This window comes from Lampetra planeri, unplaced genomic scaffold (assembly GCF_965212315.1).
Source record: "Lampetra planeri unplaced genomic scaffold, kcLamPlan1.2.h2 scaffold_1809, whole genome shotgun sequence".
Classification (NCBI taxonomy): Eukaryota; Metazoa; Chordata; class Hyperoartia; order Petromyzontiformes; family Petromyzontidae; genus Lampetra; species Lampetra planeri.
In genome coordinates, this window is record NW_027614550.1 from 10,060 (window position 1) to 25,210 (window position 15,151).

Consider the following 15,151-nt stretch of genomic DNA (forward strand, 5'->3'; position numbering starts at 1 on the left):
TAGAGATGGAGTTGGAGGTAGGAGACAGAGAGGAAGACCAAAGAGGAGGTTTATAGATGCAGTGAGGGAGGACATGGAGGTAGTTGGAGTCAGAGTAGAGGATACAGAGAACAGGGAAAGATGGAAATCAATGATTCGCTGTGGCAACCCCTGAAGAGGGACAAGCCGAAAGGAGAAGAAGAAGACTGCACTGGTAGCCCAGCTCAGGTTCAGCTTCTTTGAAAATGTTACACTTCTTCTTTATGGTCCAATAAAGACAATAAGTTGCAGACGCACCAAGCAACATCAGTTATTCAGACTTATTTATCTTATAATAAGTTTGTATTTTCAGACAGACAAAGAAAGGCAAGCAGATATGGGTGACGTGGCAGAGGAAGCGATAAACAGCTCTGCTGTCTCGGAGGAAGACAAGGATGACCAACACGAGGCGTCACAGGCAGATCAATCAAATCCAGACAAATCTTTCTCAAATATACCAGGTGAGGGAAAACTGTTTAGTTCAAGTATCTGGTTACAATCTGAATAAATGCCTTTGACATAACTGTGCTTCTGTGTGGCAGCTGCTGCTGCTATTGCTGTTAAATTAAATTGAACCATTGTGTTGTCTCAGTTGCAGGTGAAATTGTTGAGGGCAAACGTGCAAAGAAGACTGTTGAGCGGCTCGATTTCCAGGCACGGAAGCAGAGAGAGCTGAAGATTGGAGATGGTGAGTTCAGGTTAAGTTGCACATGTTCCACTGCTGGCCATAAAAAGTTCATGTAAATAATATGGATGTATCAGCAGGCCTTTAAAAAAAGTACTTCAGTCTGTACAGATCATAGCGATCATTGTAACTGTTAATACCTGTTCAGCCTGGTCAGCGTTTGTTTGCCACAAATCCACCCAGTGTGTGATATCTCTGTGGGCTCAGTTCTCCTCAGAGAGTGTTGCTTCATCTGAGATGAGATCAGTGCTTTGTTGGTTCCTGCTGCACCTTGTGACAGAAAACTTTAGAATTAGGACTGTTCACTGTTCTTTCATGTCATCTGTCACCACTGCATAAATTGTAGTTTTAAAGATTTTTATAGGTTTAAAGAAATATTAAATTGATTGATTGATTGATTGTAATTTCAGGTAGCGGGGATAAACTGGGCGACATTCCACGTACCAGCTTCCAGATTACCAAAATGAAAACAACTGATCTGAAACCTCTGCACGCCATCTTGTTTGACCGACCCGGAAAGGTGCAGACATTTGAAGGGATCAGATGCTTTGGTCCCCAGCTCATCATTTCCAAGAGACTGTATGATACCAGTGTAGAGGTGAAGGGATGCTGTGTAGAATCAGACGGGGAGACATCTGATAACTTTCACTTAACTGTTTGAAACATGAAAGGGAAAGGGAAAATGTTCTGTGTCACCTGTCGGACTCACTTTTGTGTGTCTTTTCTGTTGAGCCGTGTCAGGCCAGACATCCAAGCTAAGTCCTTGGTTCTCAAAGTGACACTGTGTTTCATCTGGTCACCATGGAAATGCCTTCCTTTTGTCTCAGAAATGGAGGCCGGAGTCTGAGAATCAGCCATGAAGCGGAATACAGTGACGGTCGTGACGCCAGTATGTTTGCTCTCTCATCAGATTTCTACAATAAAGAGGAACCTGCGGCTGTTTAATGGTTTTGCTTTTGACGTGAACAGTGAACAGTATGGCAAAAAGAGGGATAAAATTCTCAAGTAAGTTTGTGTGCAGAAACATGTTTCCTTGTGAGGTCATTATTTGTTATTGACACAAAAGCAGGACAAATGATGACCTTCCTACATTTCTTTATTTGATGCAGGAGTTCAAACTTCCCCAACTCCAAACTGAAAGTTGTCTGTGGCATACTGGATCTGGAAAAGAAAGGGACACACTCTGACTTGGTCGACAGGATCCTGACTTTCCTCACGTCGCCGAAAAGCAGTGGGAAGGTGAGCAGTGACTGCACCAGCTCTAATCTATCACCTTTCATCCTCGTTTTAGTTTCCCAGATGAGAAGTGTTAATCAAGCAGATGTTTAGAAGGCCTGAACATTTGAAGATGTAAATATATTTTTATTATTACTATTGTTATTGTTGTTGTTGTTGTTATTATTATTGTTGTTGTTGATATTATTGTTATTAAATTTGAAATGAAGCCAAACCCCAAAGTTCCAGCTGATGTGCAAACATGTGCAAGTCTGAGAGGTTGAGATAAGCCCTGCCCACTCACACAGTGCTGTGTTTATAGGAGGTTTGGGGCGAAAAGGACACTTGGTTACACACAATACCAACAGACACCAAGCACCCCACCAGCTGCAGCTAATGGACTTCTAGTGCAAGGTCCATGTTTCAACCTGTAGAGGGCGTCAACATGTACACTCAGATATCTACGCTCTTGTACAGACTGATATAAAAGTGACGTTTCTGCAGTGAACTAATGTATCAACAGTATAAGGGTTTGCACTAAAATGCGATATAAATGATGTTGGCTCATAGAACGAGGGTCCCTGGTTCAGTTCCTGCCTTGGGCTCTTTCTGTGTGGAGTTTGCTTGCTCTCCCCATGTCTGCGTGTTCTCCTGCTTCCACTCACCTCCAAAAGCATGCTAAGGTTAATCGGTCACTCTAAATTGCCCGTGTGTGAAATGGTTGTTTGTCCTTCATGTGGCCCTCTGATGAGCTGGTGACTCAACAACTGTGACCCGTAACCGGAGCAAGTGGGACGAGATGAATGAATAAATGAATAAAATCAGAAAAGCTTTTATTGCCAGGTATGTACATACCAAGAATTTGTCTTGGTGTAAGGTGCTGCATTTAACATAAAGATATTAAAAGATAAAAATAACTCCTGAGTATAAGCACTGCACACAAAACTAAAGATAAAAACAGACTAAAATAAGGTAGAATAAAGCTTGAAATTAAGTAAAAAGAATAGTAGAATAATTACAGTACTATGTAGAATGTGTGTGGAGAAAAAGGAAAATCAGTCAGCCACCAGTCAGCAGTTCAAATGTGTCTTTGTTTCAGCGGCTGCCTGTGAAGAAAAAGAAGAAATCAAAGAAAAAGCTCTCAGGCAGCGACTCAAACGCCAAAACCAACAAGAAGAGCAAACCCAAACCCAAGAGCTCCTCCCCCAAGAAGAGCAAATCAGGAAGCAAGTCCAAAGCCATTGTCATGGATTCCAGCAGTGACGAGGACGAAGGTGAGAAGAAGGCAGCGTCAGGTGATGTTGAGGGTTCAGATGAGGAGCCGTCGAAAAAAGAGACGGAACAGCCGAGCACGTCGGAGGAGTCAGCAGGCGAGGAAGAAGGCGAAGGTGACAAGGTGCCAAAAGTGGATTTTTTGTTTCAACTTTGCAAATACATACATCTACATGTAGGTGTAATAACAACGTGTTTGCTCATTCTGATTCGCAAACTCCCAGTCCCCCAAATCAAAAACAGTCCGGACAAAAGCTGCGCCCAAGAAATCCTCCGCGGTAAAACGGCCGAGAACCCCCTCCAAGAAGATGGTTCCTCCTAAGAAGCGAGCAAAGAGGGACGCTTCAGACCAGGAGTCTGCCGATGACAGCAATGACGATGAGAAGGTTAAAAATGAAATCACACGCAGCTCAGGAAGATGTGTGATGAGAGGTGGCTCACGCATTTTTCATGTTCCGCAGCCGAAGAAGACGAAATCAGCCCATGCTGCCAAAAGCAAGAAGGCCGACAGCAGCAGCAACAGCAAAAACAACACAAACACAGGTGAAGTCGCTGACGCCATCATGGGACACCTCCAAAAAGGCTCCCACCAGTCTCCCACCAGCTGGTCCCTAATAATTTGTTATCTATTTAAGACTGCTGATATATCTGCCATGTGTATTGGGAGCAGCAGCGGCTAGTTGAACAATGAAAACTGCGCTCTGATAGTAGCATCGAGTTATTCCGTGTTCCGTCGATCCCTCCTCCTTGCAGCAGATGACAGCTCTGACGATGAGCCGCTCATCAACATGATCAAGAAGGCGCCGAATGACGAACAGCTGAAGGAGACTGTCCAGAGTCTGTTGAAGGAGGCAGACCTGAAGGAGATGACCATGAAAAAGATCTGCCAGCGGGTGAGACTCACATGCAACACGGTTGGTATATGATCGTCTGATTAAAAACATCAAAACATTTAACATGATATCGTACAACGTACTGCCTTTCAGGTGTTTGATACGTTTCCAGATCACGACTTGACGAGCAGGAAGGACTTCATCAAACAGACAGTGAAGTCTGTGAGTCACACGCACACAGACACACACACACCAACAACAGCTTGTCTAGTCATCTTGTTTTGTGTTTTCTGTATTTTCGCAGCTCATCACATGAAAACCACCGTGGGCATGAAACAAAGAAGGGAAACCTGCCGTTTCATATTTTAGTTGTTTTCTAGTATTTTTTAATCACGTGCTTTTCAGACTTTGTGAGAAAAGCATTTGAAGAACATAAAGAAAACAAACATGCATGATTTATTTCTGTACATATGTTTGTTTTTTATGGAAACATTTAATTTGAATGTAGCAAACATTCCTTTGTCACCTGTTAAATAAAGCTTTCAACTAAACTGTCTGATCTATGTTTACTGAGTGTGTCACAAAGAAATATCAGTTTAAAACTAGTTCATGATGGAAGAATGAAACTTCCTACTGTCACTTAATTTATGTTAATTGTCGATTGTGTGTGTGTTTTGTCAAGAACATGGATGAGTTCAAATTTGTTTTAAAGAAAGCGAAAATTGGGGGGGTGGCATTTCTGGATCTGTTTTTCATGTTGTTGTCTTTTGTAACAGTTGAAACAATTGTGTTAACATGATGTTTGTTTTTTTTAACCCGTTTGTAACATCTGACCACGACAGCTGTACTGTTGCATGAAAAGAATATATGGTCTGTGAGATCCTACTGTTTGGATTCAGATGGGTACCATCAGATATAGGTGTATTCAGGTATACATCTGAACCCAAATATAGAGACGATGATACAATTAAATCTGGACCCACTCCTTAATTAGCGGTCTTTTACAGCAGACTAAAAAAGGATATTTGCAGGAATTTGAAGACTATATGGCAGAGTTCTGGAATGTTAACTAGGTGAGGAAGAATGGAGGAGAATACTAGTGAACTCAGGTAAACATCAAATTTATCCAATACATAGATTCTGTTTTACACCCTCTAGGCTCCAGAGAATAGTTTTATTACTGATCATCTCTGCTGAAAATGGGGAAGAAAGATGAGGACCTGCCTACATGTGCTGTGGGAATGCAAGTCCGATACAACTATTTTGGATGAAAGTAGACCACCTGGGGAAGTCTCGGGAGATAGAGATCCCCGTCTCGCCAAGACCAAACACAAATAATGATAGTGTTATAACTCAAAAATTGTGCAGTATCAAATATAAATGAGCAAACACAACAAACGGCCACTGAGGTAACTGGGAAATGAACTATATTTTACGCAGGGAAAAAAGAGAGATCCATCAACGTTGATTTATTTTTTACCAGCAGACAAAGACAAAGAACACCACCAAGCCTCTCTCACCCTGGTAAGAAACCATAGGAACCATATCCCTCCCCAGTGACTGACCACCTACAAGTACCTACAAAATAAAAGCATTACCAAATACTCAATTAACCCCAAATAATACTAACTCTTTTAAGCAAACTTAAAGGTGCATTCAAACAAACAAAACAGATCTCAGTCATGCAGTTATCGTAGATCGACAGTAGGGCTAAATGTGGATGTATACTTTGGTATTTTACGTATCCCCTTCGACCAGAGGGTGGCGGCAGGCCCGAGAAATACGAACAAGACGTGCCGGAAGCGGAAGTTGGTTAGTCTCCTGCCGGATTGGTGTGTTGTGTTGAAGAGTAAAAACGAGTTAGTGACTTCCGGTCGGATTTGGAGTCCATCCTGCTGTGGCGGAGGTCCGGAACCTTTGGGAATGACGAACCGTGAAGTCTGAGGCCGAAATACGAAGAAGAGACGTGGGTGAGTCCGATGAGCTAAAAGTGGTTCTGGGGGTCCTGTTGATCCAGAGGAACCGGGACGAACCGGGACGAACCGGGACGAACCGGGACAGCCTGGAAGATCTTCATGACTTCATGACGTCTGACAGGAGGGTGAACACAGAACTTCAGTGACTGGAACGAGAATTCGAATTCTTTACTTATGAAGTAGAAGTAGAAGTCATGCTCTCACATTTGTACTACAGTACAATTTAAATAGCTAAAGTAAGTTGTTTAAGGTTTAATACTCACTATTTACTGTTATGTCAAATAAAAACAGAAAAAAAAAATACTAGTCTGAAAGCAGATAAACATGTTTGACAAGTGTGTGTGTGTGTGTGTGTGTGTGTGTGTGTGTGTGTGTGTGTGTGTGTGTGTGTGTGTGTACAGGATGTCCTCTTCCACACCCCTGCTACTAGACTGTTCCCTTGTGTTTTGTTTACTTTCTCCTTTACGTGTGAGCTGTGAGCACATGTTTCTCTACTATAACTAACTTTACATTTGAACAATCTTGTACAAAGAGCAGCTCCAAAAGAGAAAAAAGAGAAGTGATATTCGAAAAAGAATGACACAATACACCTTTTGTTTGTGTTGTACACCATGTCTGTATATGTATTTGTGTATGTGTGACTTTAATCAGAGAGAAATGCCTGTGAAACCTTGCAGCTGATTGTCAACACATAGTGAAGGTACTGGTGGTGGAGTTTGAAGAACACAAGTAGACCTTGATAAAGAAAGATAAGAAAACGTGTTTTAAAACTTGTTGAAATCTGACCGAATCTTATTCAGCAGACAGAATTATCCAGGAAAATTCTTCTCTGTTTTTTGGAAAAAAGAGAAACAGTGCTTCAAACATTTTTTGGAATGAAACTATTTCATTTATTTCCCTAGAAGAATTAAAACTGTGGCTCTCCTCCCCCAAACACCCCTCCAATCCTAACCTCAGTCTCTTTGGTGAGCGTTCAGCTGGATGTGTCACTGCGTTGCAGGTTATGGATCCTGAGAACGGCGACTTGCTGATCAGTGGTGGTGTTTCACAGATCGACAGCTGGCAACTTGACCCTCCGTTCTCCAGCTCAGAAAACCCCCTGCAGATCTGGGCCGGAGACCCTGACTGTGTGAGCTCTACATTTATTTGCCAATGGCCGGGTTATGATAAGATAAGTCTTTATTTGTCCCACAGCAGGGAAATACGTTCCCGTTTTTATTATACTTATTTATGTTATTTGTTTCCATTTCTATGTATAGATATTCATGAATATGTATCATGTGTTTATTTCCATATATTGAGTATTAAATAACACATTTATTTATAGATTTAGTCACATACAATCCATGAAAACAAATTGACTGATCACATCTGAACTTCAGACTGCGAGTGACAACGAAACTGAGGACAACCTTCAAGCTGTTGACCCAAATGAGGTGTTTCCCAGCGGTCTGCCAGCTGACCCTTCATCAGAGAGCGACAGCGGCATGTCGGAGGATCCCATCATTGAGAGTCCCAAGTCTGCAGTGACTCCTGCAGCCACCCAGACTGCCGTCTACCAAGTGGTGTATGACATCAGTGGCCTGGGCAGTGTGAAGCAGGAGCAACCCAACCTAGATGTCATCTCCATAGAGCTCGGTGTGTGACGTATACTTTTGGAGGTCAGGTCATGGAGTCACACAGGTCACTCTTGACTACCCGATTCACTTTTTGTGTCAAAGAGAAATAGAAACTAAACGTACTTAGAAGGTGCTGTCTGCATTGTGTATAGTAGTGTTTAGTAGTGTTACGAGTTGTGCATGTTGTACTCTCAACACTGTCGTATCAGCATCCTGTAATGTTGAGTATGTATGTACGTATGTAGTATGTTGATTGAGATCACAGATTTCAATGCATCTAAGATTCTTCTCCTGTACAGACGAGTGGAGCTCACAGCTGCTGTTTTCAGACTCATGCATCGTCAATGAGCTGCCAGCGGTTTCTGCGGGCACTTTGACCTCTGTCCGCCCTCCCAGTCTTGACCTGGTAAGACTTCCCTTAAATCATTCTTATCGGACATATCACATTCCTGCTGCCACTGAGTTCTGCTGCTGCTGCTGCTGCTGTAGCTGTATCCGGAGCTTCAGCTGACAGAGGAAGAGCAGAAGCTGCTGACCCAGGAGGGAGTTTCTCTGCCTAACAACCTTCCTCTCACAAAGGTCAAATACCTTCTCAAACATTTGCCTGTCAGACAAAATGCAGGGTTAACAAGTATGCCCGGACAATATGACGTTTTTATCTGTCGCAGCTCCTTTCTTGTTACATTAATGAGTTCTTTACTTGTAGGCTGAAGAACGCATCCTGAAAAAAGTTCGGAGGAAAATCCGCAACAAGCAGTCGGCTCAGGACAGCCGACGGCGGAGGAAGGAGTACATCGATGGACTGGAGAGCAGGTACACCGACAGAACGATTTACTGTGCTGTGAGAATCACACTTAATGACATCTTGTGGTGTGTGTGTGTGTGTACAGAGCTGCAGCCTGCTCGGCACAAAACAAGGAGCTGCGGAGGACAGTGGAGCAGCTGGAGAAACACAACATGTACGACCCTGTTTGTTACTGCCGAACATCACGTGGGGACTCAAAGACTGTGTGTCTTTCATACAGTCGGCTGGAGCTACATAGTGGTGAGCATGCAGCCGGTGGGCGTCAGGTTATGGTAACTCTGCTGATGTGTCCAGGTCTCTGATCAACCAGCTGCGCCAGCTTCAGTCTCTGATCAAGCAGACGGTCAGTAAAGGAGCGCAGACCAGCACCTGCCTCCTGGTACGTGTGTGCTCAGGTTGTGAAGTATTTCTTGGGTCGGAGCACTAAAGGTCTATTGAACATGGACTTACTTATAATATACATAAAGCATTTATAACATAATAGTACATCTGTAGTATTATTTAGTCAAATACTGTTGCTGTGGTACCAGTACTGTTCATGGAGTTAAAATGAATCTCTCTGGTACTATTAAGATAGATCCATTAAAGCTGTAACAATGTAGTTGTGTGTCCTCAGATCATCGTGGTCTCACTGACTTTGATCGTCATGCCAAGTTTCAGTCCGTTCAGACGTCACCTGTCAGCTGATGATGCCTACAAACCCACAGGAGGTCAGTTCAGTTAAGGCCTTTACGTACTCCACAGGAGTCGAGAAATGTGTTCCCTTACCCAAGGCTTTTAGAGCAGAGTGATGTTGACGGTTCTTGTCACATCATCTGGGCAGAACTTTTTTTCTCGTGTGGTGTCTGACGACTGTTGTGAGATTGGTCGGAAATTAAGCGTAGAGATACGCAGTTGAGTTTCTCATGAAGTTTGAAATGTTCTGACTAGAACTCACTTTGTTCTTGTTCCTCCCACCTCAAGAAATCAAAGTCGTCTGTTCTTGCACAAAGTACGTACAGGCCCTTACACTCAAAAGAGCCTAAGTATGAAATACAGTGATGATAAAAGGAGATGAACGTAACAAGAAAATGAAAGCGACCTAACCGCCCATTTCAATGGGCGTGGCCTATGATGCCCCCCCCCCACACACACACACACAGTACCACAGTTCCCCATCATGCTAATCAGTTCAGCTGCTCGTGTCATTTTTGGAGCTTCAGACTTTCAGTGGTGAAAGAAGCTCCTGAATCTCAGCAGTTACAAGTTACAACCAGTGTCCTCACACGGAATCTGTGTCAGCAACAGATACGTCTCGTCGGCTCTCGGTTGCTGTGACATCATCAGTGGGCCATGTAATGAAAGTGACAAGCGCAAAGATTTAGGCACAGACGTAATACAATTTTTGATCTTTCTAGTTATTTCCAGGAACATCCTGACTGACCCCGTGCCTGCAGCAAACGAGGATGGCAGTTTGTCTCTCCAGTCTGACTCGTCTGATCTCAGCGAGTCTGGACCACCGGATGATGCTGCTTCCACACATGAACCCACAATAATCCCTGAAAATACAGACTTCAACCACACAGAGCAGGACAGCAGCCAGTCCCAGAGCAGCTCCGCTCTTGTTGCCAAACAGACTGAGTTGTTGAGTGTCAATGTGACAGGAAGTCACGACCCATGAAACCTGCACATGCTGATGAAATGTAGCGGATATGGTGGATGATGGTTTGACACAGCAACCTTCTGGATCAGCTGTAGGCTGACGCAGCAGATCCTGGCAGGAGACAAACATGGCAGCCGGTCGGGATTTTCAATGTTTATTTCCACTTATTCCCACTCCATGAAGTACGTTGCTGCACAAATTATATCATTATTAATATAATTCAATGAATGTCACATGTGTAGCTGAAGATGCTAACACGCTAAGTTGGACCAGCAGTTTTATTTTCTTCAAATTATGCAATGTAACTTGATTTTTTTCAATTTGCTGATTGCATTTATTTGGTTTTATCAGTTTTATTTATACTGTAGATCGATTAATTTGTGCAGCTTTTGAGGGAGCGTCCCATTTTCCTCTTTTTTATTTAAGTTTCTACCAACTGATCATTTGCAGCACAAGTCAGTCAGTTCTATTTATTATCAACTGTCACATGTTAAACTGTACAGTAACTTCACATCTTCTTCAGTCTGAAATAAAGGCCAAACTTTTGACCTCGTTGACCGATTGTTTGCAGGAGAAGACGTCTTCCCTCCAGATTCTCCCATCAACCAGACCATGGCGGTCCAGAGCAATATGTACAAGCTACAAGCTAACAAGCAGTTATACAGTGACAACTGATACCTAGTATACCCTCAGTTGCAGTTTAAGTACAATAGTCAGTTTCAACCTGTAGATGGATGATTCAAAGACCTTTGTCCTAAGGAGAAATTCAAGGCTCACAGTGTTGTTGACACAAAAACACAATAACAATCAAGATCACAATATCTATCAGAATAAAGAAGAGAATAAACATTATATATATAAATGCAGTGTATTTATATATACACTACATACGTACATACATACATACATATATACGGCAGTGAAGTCAGAAAATGTAATTTTACCAAAATTTAGAAAAAAGTGAAGAATTATTCTTGTTTCTTCTTCAGACATGTTAGTCGTAGTTCCTGCAGCCTGCGATACCGTATTTGTCCACAAGGTTGCGCTAATGCCTCACTATTCTTGTTACTTCATCACTTTTGTCAAGAGGAAGTCTATCTTTATTAACTCTTTACAGGGCACTTATTGAAATACTCCCGCTCTCTCTGTCACTATATTTCCATATCTAGTTCTGGTACAGTTTTGGATAAAACATTTTCTAGAAAATAAAATATTTTTAAATGTTCACCAAGCCTGTAGTATATTCTTAAGATAAATATCCTAAAAAATAATAAATTTAGAGAAGAAATTAAATTTATAGAGCGAGTGATATATATATATAGCTATTGATAGATGTAGTACATACATACATACATACATACATACAAAGAGAGAAAGATGGAAGTGATCAAATATAGTTTGTCGCCCTATAAAGGGTTAAAAATAAATATGTTTTTTGTGCTCCTGTTTTGCACACCACACGCAATGTTTTATGAGTTCAACTTCAACACACAGACGTCTTATTGCACAAATCCGTTTGTTCTCCCAGTTTGACCTTTGGCCTCCAGAGAATTCAAAGAAATCTTTGCAGTAGAGACAAACTACGAATGAGTTCTTACTGACAGTGAATCACTGAAACAGACACCTGGTGGTGGTGGTGGGGGGAGGGGAGGGCTGCTTTTGAATATTTAGACTCTTTTCTGTTAAATAATTGACAATAAAGCATGACGGGGGCAGCACCACTTCCTGTTGAAATGGAGACCATTCACAGAGGAGCCAAATAAAGACACACTGAAGTTAATTAAAGATGGATGGCTGATGCAGGATCCCTCAACACTTGGACAAGCTGAAAACATGAGTGTAACACAAAGATGAGAAGCAACAGATTTAATAATTTACTGATAAGATCGCTGTTATTACATGAACAAACACAGATGTTCCTCTGTCTTCAGTTATGACACATTAACTAGACATCATGTCACTACACAAACTAGTAGATGTACATCATGGATATTATAGATGTTATACAGTTACAGTGTGTTCATAATTGTTACATTGTTGTTATAGTTAATAAACGTTCTTGTAGGTTGGTAAAAACATACACTACAGTGGTGCAATTTTTCTGCGGGTATATCGTGTTTGATGGTGGTTCACAGAAAATTATGTGCTGTCATTCTACAGTATGAGGGTGTTTCAGCGACATGCTGGGTGATTTGGAGGGTGTGTGTGTGGGGGGGGGCTGTGTTGCCATGGCAGTGACAGCTGCAGATGTGTCAGTCAAATAACAATAGTGATTAAACTGACACCGTCATGTTGTCATAGTATTTTGGTATTTGAGCTGCGTGTTGATTTACTATGAGTCTCTGAGATTAATATTCCCATAATTAATTCTTCAAATTATTATGATCTAGGTGAAATTGTTTTATTTCAGCAGGTCTGAGCTGCGTTCATCTGACAGGAAATTCATTATTGATGATATTCCACTCTGCTTGTTGCTCACAAGCACGTTACATCTCTGAACATTCCCCCCAAGTGCCACGTCAAGTCCCAACATGAGAACCCGACAAAATCATTCATATCCTTTCACTTTTCATGCTTCCATGACTGTGTTGTGTTGCAAAGGCTGAGAAATGTACATGTGACAACCTGTTTTTATGTACGTTACATATGTCTGTTTGGTAATTGTATGTAAGAATGAATGTGAGTTTAAAAGAATGTTCCTGGAGAAAAAAAACTGCTTACCGTTGAGGTGGGCGAGACCTCAACTCCATTTCCTGAATACCCCTGTTCATACTTCTGTGTAGTGGACGGAAGTAGACCTTCACCTGAGCCCACCATGTGATACAGACATCCAGCCAGTGTCTTGTGATGGCAGCAGCCCATCTGCAGTTGGGCCACTGAGTAGTGTGAACTGATGTGAATCTGCTTGCCTGCCAGAGAACATTATATGCTGATCAGATTGCACAGCTGACCTGTTTCCATGGTTACCCATTCAGTCTCATATCCAACCTATGCAATTAAGGCACAGGTGTTTCCATGACAACCATGATGAAACCATTAATTAGATAACGTGATTTCATATTTGTATATTTTGTAGTATGGCATGTGACACAACATCAGCAGTATGGAAGAATGTAAGGTATCGTTTTTAAAGTATCTTTTTATCTGTAAACGGCACCGGCAAAAATTCAGCACACATCTCATTATTTTACTTATTATAAAACAGTAACACTTTGATAATGTCTACTACTGCCCACCAGAGGTCCTACATGCAGTTCTTGCTAAGGGCCCAGCATGTACTACCTGTGCTACCTGTACCCCCAGGTACATGGGACCAGATACAAACAACAAGTGACACAAAACATTTACATTCTGCAATAAGTTATTTGAGTTATTTATTTTTGAGTCTCTTATTTATTTAAAAAACAAAGTGATTTTCTGAAGGATGAAAAAAAAACTCTTCTCGGAAATATCCATCACACTTTGAAATGTGAAATTGAACAATCCAGCCCAGGAATGAGTGAAGGACCATCCTTCCTCTTGTGATTGTGTACAGGCATTTGTTTATTGATCTGGGGAGTGGTTCTAAAGGCTGCAGCCTTGATGGGGGAGATATTCCCAGACAGGAGGATAAGGTAGCAATAAAACCTAATGGCAGGACAAACAACGCATTGTTGATATGTCGTCTATGACGGTTTAATATGTTGCTGATAGTCTGATCTCTTTCTTTATCCCGTCAATAGTCACTTTTCAGACAGGAGCATTTTCTATATTTTTTGGTGCAAAAAATGATGAAAAGCAGTCTGAATAGAGATTTGTTGGGATCAGTACTTGAACGTAAAACACCTGCTCGTGAATTATTCACAATAAATCTGACATATATTGGTGGAAGACCAGTTTTAAATAATAATAATAATAATAATAATAATATGAGTAACTAACATTTCTTTCATAGTCAGACTGAACTGTGGTGAGATTCCCATTCATTTTAAAATTTGAATTAACGTCATAATTCTAAAACTCAATTTTCTTCCATGTACATTCCCAAAATGTTCAAACGTGTATCCATGTCAAATTATTATTATTATTATTAATAATAATAATAATAAATGTATTTCACACCAGTTGTAATGAAACATTTGTACATGTTTTGACATTCCATCTGACAGGAAATCCCTTTTGCGTGCACATCTTCATCCCCTCTTCTTCCCCTCCACCTTTCCCCTCTTTTCCTCTTTTCCTTTCCTGCAACACCCCCCCCCACACACACACACGCGCGCGCGCGCGCCCACACACGCGCCCACCTCCGGCGCCCCCCTCCCAGGCCACCCCCCCCCCCCCCCCCCGGGCCACCTCCTCCGCCGGTCCCCCCGCCCATCCCTCCGTTCAGCAGCTGACCGACGACCTGTCCTGAGGACCGTGTGCGGAGTCCGGCACCTGGAGGAGCGGCTCCCCGCATCTCCTCATCTCTTCTGTGCGTGGAGGGTTGATGTGCATCCCGGGGACGAGCGTCGAATCCCGCAGCAGGAGCCGGATGTAGCGGGGCTCGTGTCAGAACACCTTCCAGCACAACTTTGACACGTTTCTCAACACCCCCACCGATTCGTTTGACGCTTCTCAGTAGAAACAAACTGTAAAACTTAGAAACCACCCCCCTCCCTCCACACTTCTTCGACCGGGAGAAGGCTGTACGGAGTTCACAGATAACGACATTTGATTTTTCTCCGGGTCTGTGGACTGTTTCTTACCGTCGGAGAAGTGCGGCTCGGGCACCGGCGGGTGTTCCTCGGGCATGGGTGGTTAGTTAGCGTGCTAGCTGGTTAGCAGCATCCCCGAACTGAACTTCACGACAGACATGAAGAGGAGAGCAGACAGTCGCTAAGGTACGGTCCTTCTGATGTAACGATCTGTCTCGATGAGTTTCACCAGTGGACATCAGTGATGACACAGTAGACGTGTCCCTCACACAGATTAAATACCGATACTGAGCTGGTGTCCATGTGTGGGGGTGTAGAAGTGACTGGATATACGGTTTAAATAATCTGATAATCAGTCTGCAGTCTGCACCACACACTCACACACACACACACACACACACACACACACA

The 15,151-nt window shown here is 42.4% G+C and overlaps 2 protein-coding genes across 2 annotated transcripts; both read left to right on the forward strand.

Moving 5' to 3' along the window:
* Nucleotides 1-355: 355 nt before the first annotated feature.
* Nucleotides 356-4,339, forward strand: LOC144739952 (protein DEK-like). Its single transcript, XM_078622833.1, has 10 exons — nucleotides 356-479; nucleotides 611-706; nucleotides 1,114-1,223; nucleotides 1,614-1,708; nucleotides 1,813-1,942; nucleotides 3,018-3,314; nucleotides 3,652-3,733; nucleotides 3,944-4,083; nucleotides 4,177-4,245; nucleotides 4,328-4,339. The coding sequence occupies exons 1-10, from the start codon at nucleotides 356-358 to the stop codon at nucleotides 4,337-4,339; spliced, it is 1,155 nt and encodes a 384-aa protein (XP_078478959.1).
* Nucleotides 4,340-5,222: 883 nt separating this feature from the next.
* On the forward strand, nucleotides 5,223-14,622 carry LOC144739953 (cyclic AMP-responsive element-binding protein 3-like protein 4). The gene is made up of 13 exons (XM_078622834.1): nucleotides 5,223-5,270; nucleotides 6,041-6,124; nucleotides 7,000-7,128; nucleotides 7,382-7,637; nucleotides 7,918-8,024; nucleotides 8,108-8,197; nucleotides 8,325-8,431; nucleotides 8,509-8,577; nucleotides 8,718-8,802; nucleotides 9,040-9,133; nucleotides 9,821-10,051; nucleotides 10,637-10,729; nucleotides 14,435-14,622. Exons 1-13 carry the CDS (start codon nucleotides 5,223-5,225, stop codon nucleotides 14,620-14,622), a joined length of 1,581 nt encoding a protein of 526 aa, XP_078478960.1.
* Nucleotides 14,623-15,151: the final 529 nt, after the last annotated feature.

What these genes read in the sequence shown, in the direction of transcription:
- LOC144739952 (XM_078622833.1), top strand. Translation starts at nt 356, where the DNA reads ATGGGTGACGTGGCAGAGGAAGCGATAAACAGCTCTGCTGTCTCGGAG. An exon ending in AGAGCTGAAGATTGGAGATG is followed by an intron (nt 707 to 1,113) that starts GTGAGTTCAGGT and finishes TTGTAATTTCAG; the next exon opens with GTAGCGGGGATAAACTGGGC. An exon ending in CGCCGAAAAGCAGTGGGAAG is followed by an intron (nt 1,943 to 3,017) that starts GTGAGCAGTGAC and finishes TCTTTGTTTCAG; the next exon opens with CGGCTGCCTGTGAAGAAAAA.
- LOC144739953 (XM_078622834.1), top strand. Translation starts at nt 5,223, where the DNA reads ATGGGGAAGAAAGATGAGGACCTGCCTACATGTGCTGTGGGAATGCAA. An exon ending in GGGCCGGAGACCCTGACTGT is followed by an intron (nt 7,129 to 7,381) that starts GTGAGCTCTACA and finishes TCTGAACTTCAG; the next exon opens with ACTGCGAGTGACAACGAAAC. An exon ending in TGCCTACAAACCCACAGGAG is followed by an intron (nt 9,134 to 9,820) that starts GTCAGTTCAGTT and finishes TGATCTTTCTAG; the next exon opens with TTATTTCCAGGAACATCCTG.